Source organism: Rousettus aegyptiacus, unplaced genomic scaffold (assembly GCF_014176215.1).
Source record: "Rousettus aegyptiacus isolate mRouAeg1 unplaced genomic scaffold, mRouAeg1.p scaffold_m13_p_5, whole genome shotgun sequence".
Lineage (NCBI taxonomy): Eukaryota > Metazoa > Chordata > Mammalia > Chiroptera > Pteropodidae > Rousettus > Rousettus aegyptiacus.
This window is the reverse complement of record NW_023416308.1, coordinates 81,698,221-81,710,250: the sequence shown is the minus strand read 5'-3', so window position 1 is coordinate 81,710,250 and position 12,030 is coordinate 81,698,221. Positions and strand designations below refer to the sequence as shown.

The 12,030-nt window shown below is 52.7% G+C and overlaps 1 protein-coding gene across 1 annotated transcript in view; it reads left to right on the top strand.

Moving 5' to 3' along the window:
- Positions 1 to 10,649, top strand: part of LMO1 (LIM domain only 1) — a 39,342-nt gene extending 28,693 nt beyond the window's left edge. The window contains exons 3-5 of the mRNA XM_016147326.2: positions 5,753 to 5,966; positions 8,636 to 8,761; positions 10,280 to 10,649. Coding sequence (XP_016002812.1) covers positions 5,753 to 5,966; positions 8,636 to 8,761; positions 10,280 to 10,385 — 446 coding nt within the window. The 3' untranslated portion in view covers positions 10,386 to 10,649. The remainder of the gene's footprint in view (positions 1 to 5,752; positions 5,967 to 8,635; positions 8,762 to 10,279) is intronic.
- The last annotated feature ends 1,381 nt before the right edge of the window (positions 10,650 to 12,030 follow it).

Genomic DNA, 12,030 nt, shown 5'->3' with positions numbered 1-12,030 from the left:
CTAATTGTTCCATCAGCATTATCTTCCTGCAGATAGCCCTTAGCCCTGGGAAAGCCAGGTTCCCTGCCTGCCCCAAAGGAGGGAAAACATCCATGGGGAGAAAGGGAAGCCCCGGAACTGCATTGGGCAGCTGTGTTGTGCTGTGTGAGCACAGGTTTGGAACCTAAGTACTGAAGCCCAGGAAGAGATTGTGAGAAATAGCAAGGCCACACCTGCCTGCACCCTCTGGGCTTGCTTCTGAGCTGCCAAAGGGACCTGACGCGAGCCGTTACCCTCTGAGCTGCCACAGCAACCCCTTCCCACTTGACTGGACGCTGAAGCAGCCTGTCAGACCGATGGGGCTGACTACTTTCTGCACAGGTTTGCAGTGACCACTAGATTGTCCTTTGAGTAATGCTGAACTCTATCTGGTGCCTGTGTGATTCTAACCGTGGTGACACATTCATATCAGTTTGTTTTCCTCGAAATAAGCACCCCATCACTATTTTAGGGACCTGAGATGGAACTGTGACTTAGGTCATCCTTTCTCATGTGCTGAATGGGGTGACACTAATCAGAGCTAACTTTTGACTGCCAGGTCCAGTTAGTCTTGAACACTTCATGTGTATTAACTCCTTTATTCCTCATGGTAACTCTATGAGATGAGTGCTCTTTTCACACTCCTTTTATAACAAAGCAAACTGAGGCACAGAAGAGTTAAAGTCATAGTCAAAGGTGTCAGACAAACCCAAATTGAAAAGTATTTCATAAAATAACTGGCCTGTTCTCTTCAAAAATGCTAGTGCTATGAAGCACAAAGAAAGGCTAAAGAATTCTTGCAGATTTAAGTAGACTAAACTTGACAACTGAATGCAATGCATGATCCAGAATTTTAATTTGCCTTAAAAAAATATTATTTGGGGACATTGGTAAAATCTGAATGAGGTCTGTAGATTAGATAATAGTATTATGTGAATGATAATTTCCTGGTTTTGATCATTGCACTGTGCTTGTGTGACAGAATGTCCTTGCTTTTGAGAAATACACACCAAAGTATCGAAGGGTATAGGGGCTTAATCTCTAAAATCAACTTTCAAGTGAGTCAGGAAAAATATTGTAGGTAGGTAGGTAGGTAGGTAGATAGCTAGATAGTAAATATGGTAAAATGTTCATATTTAGGGAATCTGAGTAAAGGATATACAGGAATTCTTTCTATTCTTGAAAATTTTCTCCAAATTTGAGATTATGTCAAGATAAAAAGTTAAAGGAAAAAGAAAACAAGTGTCAGAGCAGGGAAGGCAGGTGACTTGGAGAGCATGTTACTAGTACTGCCCGTTCCTGTTCGTTGGTCCCCTCCGGATGTGTCTGTGCTGTGGCTTCACCGCAGTCTGTAGAGAAAGAGACTCTGACGGCCCCATTACACAGATGCAGGTCAGAAAGGAGGCAGGATTTGCCCCCAGGCCCTCCAGCTACTTGACACAGTTCCCAGACTGGAAAGTAAACTCTGAGTTCAAGGTCTGTGCTCTTTGACTCAGTGGTGACTGCCCTTTGCAGGAAAGTGCAATAGGCAGGACAAGGAAGGCATCAGTGCCTGGAGCAGTGTGGAGAAAGGGCCCCGAGACAGAGGCAAACAAGATCCATTTACAGGATGGAAGGGGATGTTATTCCAGGATCCTGCCGGGAGCAGATCCAGCAGTGCCAAGCAGGACACACTGGCATGTGGGAGGGGACTTCAAATGCCGGATGGAGTTGCCAAGGGTGGCCACAGGGACTGCCAGTAGGTGAGGCACAGGCCAGGCCTAGTATGACCTGGGTCTGGGTGGGGTGGACATTCTGAGGCAGAGGAGCTTGCTGGGAGATGGTGGGAGTGCTTCACAACCAGGCTCAGTCTGCTGTCCAAGTTGGAGGCATTGTTGGGACCAGGAGCCAGAGGGCTTGGCAGTTTGGAGACATCCACCTGCTGGATCTGAAAGGCGGCCCGGCCTGGGATAGGTGGGATAGGAATTGCTATGGACTTGAGTATGGCTGGCAGACCACCTGGGGTGTCCATGTGAAGAGGAAAGCTTCTCTCCTGGGTGGAAGTAGGATGCAAGAAGAGCCAAATGACCTCTGGCAGTCCCTCGCAGTCTCCCGGACTGTCTGGCTTTTCCCCAGATTAGAGAGCTGAGGGTAGTGTCTGACAGCTGGATGAGTCAGACTAAGAGGCTGCCTCCTTCCACCATCAGCCCACCCAGGGTAGAGGCAGGGTAGGGATTTGGCCTGTCTCCCCTCAAACGTCCCCGTCACACCCCGAGATTTGAGGGAAACACGTGGGCCGAGTGAACCAGTTTATTTTGCCAGGTCCGCGGTGTGCATCTGAGCAGGTGCCAGCGCGTGCAGGCAGTCGCAAACATCATCCATTGTAAAATATCAGTGTTTTCATGGGTGAGTAGTAATTACTGGGTAATGCTTTAAAACCTTTCCTGAAGAAGCGCAAAGCTGTTTTTTTCTAAAGTCAGGAGTACATTAAAAGGATTACCATGTAGATTTGATTTTTAGATAACACTAAAATGGATCCCAAATGGACTTCAGCAAAGGGATGCTATCTCCTTAATGGAAAGTGCATGGCCCGAGGCTCAGCTCCCAGAGCCAGGCAGGAGAGGGAGGCGGGGAAGAGGTGTCTGCAAGGCCTGCCTGCAGATTCAGTGGGGGCTGGGGAGGCAGGGCAGGAGGGAGAGCCTGGACCCTCTGGGAAGCAGGAGCCCATAGATGCCCCCTTAGAGCCTCCTTACATTTCCAAGAATATTTTCAAATCTCCTGGACTAGCCTAGGCAGAGCGAATACAGTGTGTGTGTGGTGGGGGGGGGGGGGCAGCGGTGGGGTCCACGAAGAAGAAAGGGATAAGACTTCTCCCAGGACCTCAGCCTTTCCAGGCAGAGAAAGCTCAAGGCCTCCAGATGCTTTGACGTCCTCAGCCAGACTGGCCCTGGTGTTCTGTGTGTCCGTAGAAATCAGACACTGGTAGAAGCCATGAAGCCTCTTAAGAGTTCTCCAGGGCCCAGGAAGCAGAGTTCAGCATCCTAGAGCAGGGTGCCTAGGTCTACAAGTGTCAGTTGTGTGCCAGGCCGACCCTGGGCACAGGCAGGGGGCGGGGAACAGGGGAGCAGCTTGTGGCTTTGCTTGTCCTGGCCTCCCTGGGTCCTCTAGGTGCCAGGTCCCACTGGTGATGGAATTACTGGCTAGTGCTATAGTTCATAGCGCTGCAGGCTCAGCAGGCAGGCATTCTGGGGCCTGAGCCTGGAAGGCCAGCCAGCCTGTCCAGGATCCAAGCCAGAGGAAGATGGAGCAGGGCAGATGCTCCCAGTGCTGAGACTCCTCCATCATTTGGAGGTATGACATAATAGGCTGGGCATATCCCCTGAGTATGGATGTTCCAGCCACCCACAGCCACAGCCTCTCTCCCTGCCCCACCAGTGATAACACAAATGTAGAACTCTTGCTGCTGGGGAGGGAGCCAGGCCTGCCACCAGCCCGGGTGAGCAAAGCAAAATCACCAGTGGAGCCTATACTAGAGGACTAGCCTGAGATTTTCAAAATTAGTGACTATACTGCTGGGGTGCTCCCTCCACAGGCCCCAGAGATAGTAGTCCCATACTGGGGGCCCCAGACTTTCCCACATCCAGCTTTTGTGACCCCTTCCCCATTCTGTAGGCCAGGTTCCTTTCTGTAGGCCAGGCTTTGGAAGGAGCCCCTCAGTACCTCCTTAGCTCTCAGGGGTGCCTGATCCCCCAGTGGCCTCCATGGGCTCCTCAGAGCTGTGACTGGGCTGCACCGTGCCAGAGAAGACACGGGCAGGCCTGAGGACAGAGTGTTTCTGAGCCCCATAATTCTCTCAGACCAATTAACCTTTAGAGCTGTATTAAGGAAATTAGGCAGTAAACTTCCCAGCTAACAGACAGCCCTGTTGGGACTATAGGAGGGAGGAAAGAGAGAGCCCAAAGCAGCCCGTGATGCCTCCTCCCTGCCCTCACCTGTCCTGCTGCTCCTGGGTGCGGGAGGACCCCCTGCACCCAAGGGACGCCCCTTCTCCAAGAGAAGTCTTCAGAGGCAATGAGGCTGAGAAAGAGCACAGGAGGGGGTAAAGGCCCCCAGAGTCAGCTTAATTAGTGGCCTACTCTAGCTCCTTGAACCATCTGAACCTCAGTCTCCCCCTCTGTAGAATGAGACCATTTGCCTAGAAGAACTCTGAGGGTCCATCTGGCCTGACACCTGTGAATTTTGAGACTGAGGCCCTTTGGAGGCTGTGGTTCTCCCCTGAAGGCTGAGGAAGGATCACACCTGGAATCAGGAAGGAAAATCAAGGAGCTCGAACTCTGGGCTGGGAGCAGTGGGGGTGGGAGGAGGAATGCCAGGGGACGGGAGCTGAACCCAGAGCTCTGGATAGTGCAGGGATCCCTTGGAAAGGATGGGGCCAGAAGGAGGTCAAACTTCAGGGACTTGTTGGAAAGCCAGGGAGGCAGAAAGGGGTGGGCCATTTCCTCCAGAGTCAGCCCCTCCATCCACCTGAGCCTTGGTCAGGAGAGGAACACCCCATCTCCACCACCTTCCTGAAAGGCTTGCAGGCACCTCTCCTTCCCCTCCCCCATCCCAGTTGGGGCTCTAAGACTCCCCGCACTCCCCTCTAAGCCTTGTCTTCTCCAAACTCAGGGCTCCACGTAAATGTCTAGGCTCCCAGATGACTCCTAACATCTGTCCCCATCTCCTCCTGAACTTTCCCTCCCTGCGGTCATTCCTTGTGGCCCCAGAGCCAGGGGCTAGGAGCTCATGCCTCTGTGCACATGCATGCATACACCTGTATTCTGCACCTGTGTGCATGGGGTATGAGTGATGCACACGCTTGCCTGCTGTGAGGTCCGCCCCTCCTTCCGATGAATACCAGGCTGAGATTCCAGCCCTTTATACTTGGCATTTTCTTATATGTTGAGAATCTCATATGGGCCCTGGGAGTTGGCCAGTGGCTTAGAGATTCTTATCCTGGTAGGAGGAGCAAGGATCCAGATGCTGGGCACCTCCTCTCCCTTGGGCAACAGTAGGTCAGAAGTTTGAATCTAGCTGGAAGCATTCCTGGAGAGAGCCCCAACTAGGCCAGGCCCACCTGCCTCCCGCAGGTACCTGCCGGGAGCTCCAGAGCTCCTGCCCCCTCCTGGGAGTGTCAAAGGGGCATCTTACTGTCTTCTTGACACCTCCAAAGTTCTGTACAAATAGACCAAGAGGTCGTAGTCTGACGTTTTGGGTTAAAATGGATAAACACACAAGTATTCTGAGGAAGTCTTGAGGTGGCAAAAAAAAAAAAAAAAATCTGGGAGTTCTGGTGGACCCCACACTTGTTACGAGATTTCATTCTTAGGGCTGCAGAAAGAGCCAGTGAGATGGTAGCTGCATAAGGAGGGCTTCAGGCTTCCCATAGATCAGACCGTAGAAGGGACGGTGGCTGAATGGGGTTCAAACAGCTCAGGGGACCAGGTCTTGGGACTACGTGTGTGCCCTGCAGCAGAGCAGACATGGGGCTCCCCAGTGCTGCCTGCAGCTTTCGGAGAGACTTTCACAGGGCAGGGGTACAGGCTATGCCATGCGGCCCCAAGGACAGGACCTAAGACCAGGGACGGAGTTGCTGGGGAGAAAGCGAAGGCTCCTGAAGCGGGAAGCAGGGAGAAGCAGTGGTCTCTCATTCCTAGAGGGCCCAGAGCTGCAGGGCACCCTCATGTCCATCTGTCTCTTGTCTGTCCATCTGCAGGCGTGCCGATGCTGTCCGTCCAGCCCAAAGGGAAGCAGAAGGGCTGTGCAGGTTGCAACCGCAAGATTAAGGACCGCTACCTGCTGAAGGCACTAGACAAGTACTGGCACGAGGACTGCCTCAAGTGCGCCTGCTGTGACTGCCGCCTTGGCGAAGTGGGCTCCACCCTCTACACCAAGGCAAACCTCATCCTGTGTCGCCGCGACTACCTGAGGTGGGCCACCTCCTGCCACTTGGCCCTTCTTCTCAGGGAGCCCCCATCCTCCAGCACCCAGCGTGGCCCTACCCTGGCTTTCAACCTAGGACCAAAAGTACACAGCCTGCTGTGTGCTCATCTCAGACTGTCCTGGCCCTGCCTTGCTTTCCGAGACACCCCCTAGGGCAGGGCCGCATCTTCTCCTGGGACTCAGTGGCCAGCACAGGTCCTGGACGGGCATTCGTTACCGTAGGCACCGGAGACGAGCTTCCTGAAGACACCAGGCTGGCCCTGCCCCTGCCTTTGTCAGGTGCTACTGACCCACTCCGTCCCTGGAATCTGGAAGGGATGTCCTCAGAGGGGCTTCCAGGAGCAGGTGGGGAAGCCCTGACTGCCCTGGGTCCTCCTTCCTACCTCACCCCAGTGCCAAGCTTCCCCCTTTCTGGGCAGACCCTGGGATTAGATACCTTGAAGCCTGGGGGAGCCTGACAGATAGCCAGACCCTGGAAGAAGGACCACTGATGTTGGAGCTGAAAGACCTTGGTTTGAACTTGGTTTGAACTTGCTTTAAATTTTTTGGCTTCTAACCTGCTCTGAGCCTCAGTTTACTCCTCTGTGAAGTTGTGAAAAGAGTAAGGTTTCTTGCCTTGCATTCCTCAGAGATCTAACCCACCCTCCCCCACAGCCTGGATCCTATTCCCCCAGGGCTGCCTCCCCCAATTAATCCTCCCTTAGACCATCTATGACATCAGCAAGGCTGGAAGGAGGCCACAGAGTAGGGGCCTTGGCCGAGACCCAGCATCTGCATTTGGCTCTCACACAGGCCGCTGGGTAGTGGTTGGGCCTTGCAAAAAAAGAAAGACACATTGCGTTAATTAATAGGTCAGAACGAGAGCTTCTTGGGGCTCCCAATGCTCAGGTGTGAGCATGTTGGGGGGTGGGGTTATCAGCAGAGGTTCCCCTGCTTCCCCCAAAGAGCTTAAGATTTACCTGCCTGCACTTTCTCTATTAACTTCCACCTTTTGTAGGAGTTTTGTTTTTAGTTTTGTCTTTTAAGCTGTGGAGTAAGCCATGATCTGTGACTCAGGGCTCCTGCCTGTAGCTGGAGGAGAGAGGCTGAGGTGGAAGGAGGGGTTAAAGAAAGGATACTCCTCGGGACTCACCCTTCGATGACCTGCAAAAGTCCTCCAAGTCTGGAGGTTTAGGACATCAGCTGGAGGCCAAACCTACCAGTTGTGGGGCAGTGGCAGACAAACTGACGAGTTTACAGAATGCAGAAAGGGAGGACCACAGTGCAGGATGGGCTTGTCAGCAGAGCTGAAGCACCCACATACATTCTGGGCCTGGCCAGCTACTGGTGCCTGAAGGTATTTTCCTGGGCTCTGGCAGAGGCTAAGGGATGACTTTGGGGCCAGGTTGGCCAGTGGGCCAGGGTGGGGGTGGGGCTTCCTTGAGCTGCTCAGGCCCAGAAAATAGCTGTCTAGAGCCTGCCCCTCTGCAGCCTGCTCATTGGACTGATGGTAAGAAAGGCCCCTCTTGGCAGGCAGATGCTGTGGCGCAGTCTTTGTCTACCTTAATCTGAGCCACCAGGCAGCTTGGACTGATGAATAATGGAGCCAAGCTTGGCTGCAGGCGCCTGAGCTTGAGCTGGACAAATCAGGGATTAGAGGGGCCTCCCACCCATCTCTAGCCCCTTGTCTCACTTGGGACTTGCTCTTCCAGTGTGCAGAAAAGAAGCTAGGAGTATGAGTGATGTACACACTTGCTAGCTCAGGCCATTGGAACCTCCAGCCAAGGACTGGCCTGCATGGGGGATGGAGCGAGCTCACATCCCTAGAGCTTTGCAACCAGCAGCTAATAGAAGGGTTGTCTGCTTCAAAGAGGCATTGTGCCAGAAGTCCTTAGAACTTCCTTTTGACATCAATCCTGTTTTAGAAGCATCTTTGAACAGAATCCTCTAGTTCAGCATCCCCATTTCGAAGAAGGATGAACTGAGGTCCAGGGAAAGGAAAAAAGGACTTAGGCAAGTCACACAGTGAGTCACAAGTGAAAAAGACCTCCTCATAGGGTCATCAGGAGTAAATGAGTTGATCTTTGTAAAGCCCTTAGAACAGTACCTGGCACATAGCAAACACTATATAAATGTTTACTACATGAGTTGTGACTTGAGAGTTTACCAAAGTTTTCACGACAAGACTGTGAAGGTATTTAGGTCCCTGTTTTATAATTGAAATAAATGAGGCTCAGAGAGGCTCAGTGACTTGCCTGAGAACAACAGCCCATGATTGTCAGATTGCCTCTTAAATCTGGCTTGTATAAATCTGGAGTTCTGCCCAAGGTCCAGCCCAGTATTCTCCTGGTGGGCCTCAGTGCTTAAGGGACCACAGTGGGAACCTGGGAGGGGGCCAAGACCCTTGTCAGCCCAGTTGGGATAAATAGTGTCAGCTGACACCTGAGCTCCTTCATGAGTGGATATATTGATTTCTCTGAAAGCCGATTTCTTCGCAGAATTTAAATTCTACTATCTGTGCTCCTAACCACTGAGCCATCTTCTTGCCGAGGCTTACCTGCTAAGCCCCACAGAGATGGGAGACAGGTGGTGCCAGAGGTGGAGGAACTCCCCTGCGACTTCCTTACCCCAAGCTCCCTCGCAGGCTCCTGAGCCCTCTGTACCCTGCTCTCTGCAGGCTCTTCGGCACCACAGGAAACTGCGCCGCCTGCAGCAAGCTGATCCCAGCCTTCGAGATGGTGATGCGGGCCCGGGACAATGTGTATCATCTCGACTGCTTTGCCTGCCAGCTTTGCAACCAGAGGTGAGTGCTAGACTTGTAGCAACACGCTTACTGGACCCTAGGTGACTCCTGCTGGGACAGACCAAGAGTGCTGTGGAGGCCTGCATACACATGTGGGTTCTGCGTGTGCATATGGCCGCAGGTGCACGCCGTGACGTGTACATACATGTGGTTTATATGTGCCTAAGTCTTATAGTCAAATGTGAATGCTCCAGTACTGTGTGCGCATGTTTGTGGAGCACATTTCTGTGCAAATGTAATGGACTTGAACATGCATGAGCTTGCTGTGTACACGCATTGTGAGTCATGAGCATGTGTGTATTTTTAAATGCCCATGTCCATCTGGGTATGTCCTCAGAATGGAATTAATATGCACGTGCAAACATGTTTCTATTCTAGGTCTCCATATACAAATGAGGGTATGTGCGTGATCTGTGTGCATGATGAGTGCATGCATGTTTTAAATGTGCATGTGCAAGGGTTTTGTACACATGCCTTGTGCCCTTGTGTGTATACCAAGTGCATGTGCGTGCATGTACATTCTAGTGAGAGGAGGGGGTTCCAGGAGGACGAAATGCCTTCAGGGGTTGGCCCCTCACTGCTGCCCCCTCTCCTGTGATTCTGGTTCCAGGCCAGCCTCCTTTCTGGTCTTTTAGCCGCTGCTTAGTGCCCTAGCCCTGTGGGAGGCCCCGGGGACCCTTCTGACTGGGGGCCTGGCACCAGAAGGCAGATCCTTTTCTCAGGAGTCCCCAGGTCAGGAAAGAGCTTATACAAGAATTCCCAAAGGGCTAGGTCCAGAGGGACGTGCAGGGAACACCAGTCTGGCTGAGGCTACAGCAAGACCTGCAGCAGGGAGGGCTCAGCGAAGTTGCAGCGCCATCTGGTGGTTTGCCTAGGATCTGCTGCGACTGGGCCCATAACCCTGAGGTCCCACTAAAGGCCTCAGCCAACCTGGGGACGTCTTTGGAGAAAGGGCTGAATCCTCCAATACTCGAGGGGGGCCGGGGGGCCAAAGCAGAGCCTTTTCTAGATAGGGGGTAAGATGGTGGGACAGAGTCACCTGCTCCTGGAAGGATGCTCCAGGAAACCCATAGATTCAGTTTAGAGAAAGAGTACCTTTCACTGAGCTACCCTCTTAAGTTGGGGAAGGGGACAGAGGGAATGGAAAAATCAACCATTTTTATCCTTTCCTCCTTCCCATCTCTACCTCTCTCCATCTCTCTCCTCTATGGATCTTTGCCTGTTTCTTTTTCCTTCTCTCTCTCTCTCCCTTTCTGGGACTGGGGTAGGTTATTTCTATGCTTTCCTATGAACTCCACTCCTCCACAAGGGACCTGACTGTGGAAGTCCTGTGGCCCAGGCTTGTCTATCTGTCCTATTCCCGGGCTGCAGGGCCTGGCTGAGAGCGGGGCTGACCCAGGGACTTTTGGGGATCCCCTCTGGAGTGACCAAGGAGCAAGCTCCCCAGGACCTCACTTCCCACATGTCCTGGCCACTGGGACCCCTCCATGGCCTCTCTCTCCTGCTTGGATTTTCCAGATTTTGCGTGGGAGACAAATTCTTCCTGAAGAACAACATGATCTTGTGTCAGATGGACTATGAGGAGGGACAGCTCAATGGCACCTTTGACTCCCAGGTTCAGTAACGCCCAGAGCCTGGCCTCCAGGCCAATCTGTCCGTCTGCCCGCCTGCCCACCCACCTGGCCGGCCAGCCGCTCTCCTGCCAATTAGAACTTCTCCATCCTTGATGGAAGGGATGGCCCTTCCTCCACTACTGCCCATCTGTGTGTAACCCCTCCTGGGGCCAGGCTGGGCCTGTACAGTCTGTCTTCTGTATATAAATGGGAACATTTATTTTATGAAAAATGTAATGCGATTTTATTACTGGCGTGGATTAAACTTATGAATGTTTCCGGGGAGGTTATTCTGCGTTGCTCACATGACTTATAGACCTGGGCTCCTCCCCTCTGCTTGGGAGTGGGCAGGGCCCTCCTCTTGTCCTTTGGGGGAGGCATGGAGCAGAGCATGGGGTGCTCCAGGTGGGCTTTAAGGGGAAGAAACTGGAGAAAGGGGACAACCTCAAACACATTACAGCCAGAAGTGGTTACTGGGGTATCCCTCTGGCTCTGAGCAGGCCCCTAAGATAAAGAGAGGCAAGATAAAACCCTCCTTTCCCTGAGTTTTTGTGTTATATCCCACCAGTGAGATCCCCCTGACTGCCCAGACAGTGACCCAGCTCTAACTTCCTCCACAGTAGGACCCCAAATCTTGAGCCCCTCACCATGCAAGTACCATCTTGAAAGTTGTCTTCACTTTCGGGGTGATGGACAGTGATTGCTGTCTCTTCCAAGCAGCTTGGGCCCAACCTGGGGCCTGGCTTTTTACTCTTCTGGGTGAGTGAGAACAATCCTGTTCCTCTGTAATAGCCCACACAGGCTGGATGCTTTCGTTCATTCAACCGGCAAACCTTAATCCACTTTGTCTCAGCCCTGTGCTGCAAGCACCAGACCCAAGAATGAATCATGAATTGGACACAGTCTGTGCCCTTGAGGAGGAGGGAGAAAGCCAAGAAAACAAACAGAGCACATCATGATGAGGACAAACACTGCAGAGAGACCTGGGACAGGCCAATTCCCTCCAGCGGACACGGGACCACTGTGATGAGTCTGGAGAGTCAGAGACAGATGAGCCAGTGGACACAGTCAGATGCATGTGCTGGCAGGCAGGAAAGATGGACACACAAATAGATGGGTGTGTAGGCAGAGATAGGCGGGGAGAGACAGGCAAGCTGGCAGGCACTCAATGCAGGCCAGAAGATAGCGAGACAGGCAGACACCCAAGACGTTTTCTGTCTACTGGCTGAGTCAGGCTCACCCAGGGCAGCAGGAGTGCTGTCTTGTCTTGGCTGCAGCCAAGTACCAAGCCCAGAACCTGGAACTGAAAAGGTATCACTGAACAGTATTTAAAAAGGGGCTTCTTGGGTCCAAAGCCTGGACAGGGAAGACTATATGAATAGGCTGCCTCCACCATTGGGCCACTCACTCCTTCCCCAGAGACTTTTTATCCTGGCCACAGAGCAAAGCCAACCAACCTCTGGCTGCTCCTGGATAGGGAACTGGCTGCCAGGGCAAGGCAGGGCTCAGAGCTCATGTCACCCTGTCCCCAGGCCTTCTCCTCCACTTTGAGTGAAGTGGGAGGGTGACTGGGCTCTTGTGGGCACTTGGAGGAGCCTTCGTTTCCACGTTGCTATTTTGTGGCCAGTGGCCCAGTCTGTGGGAAGGGATTGTAAG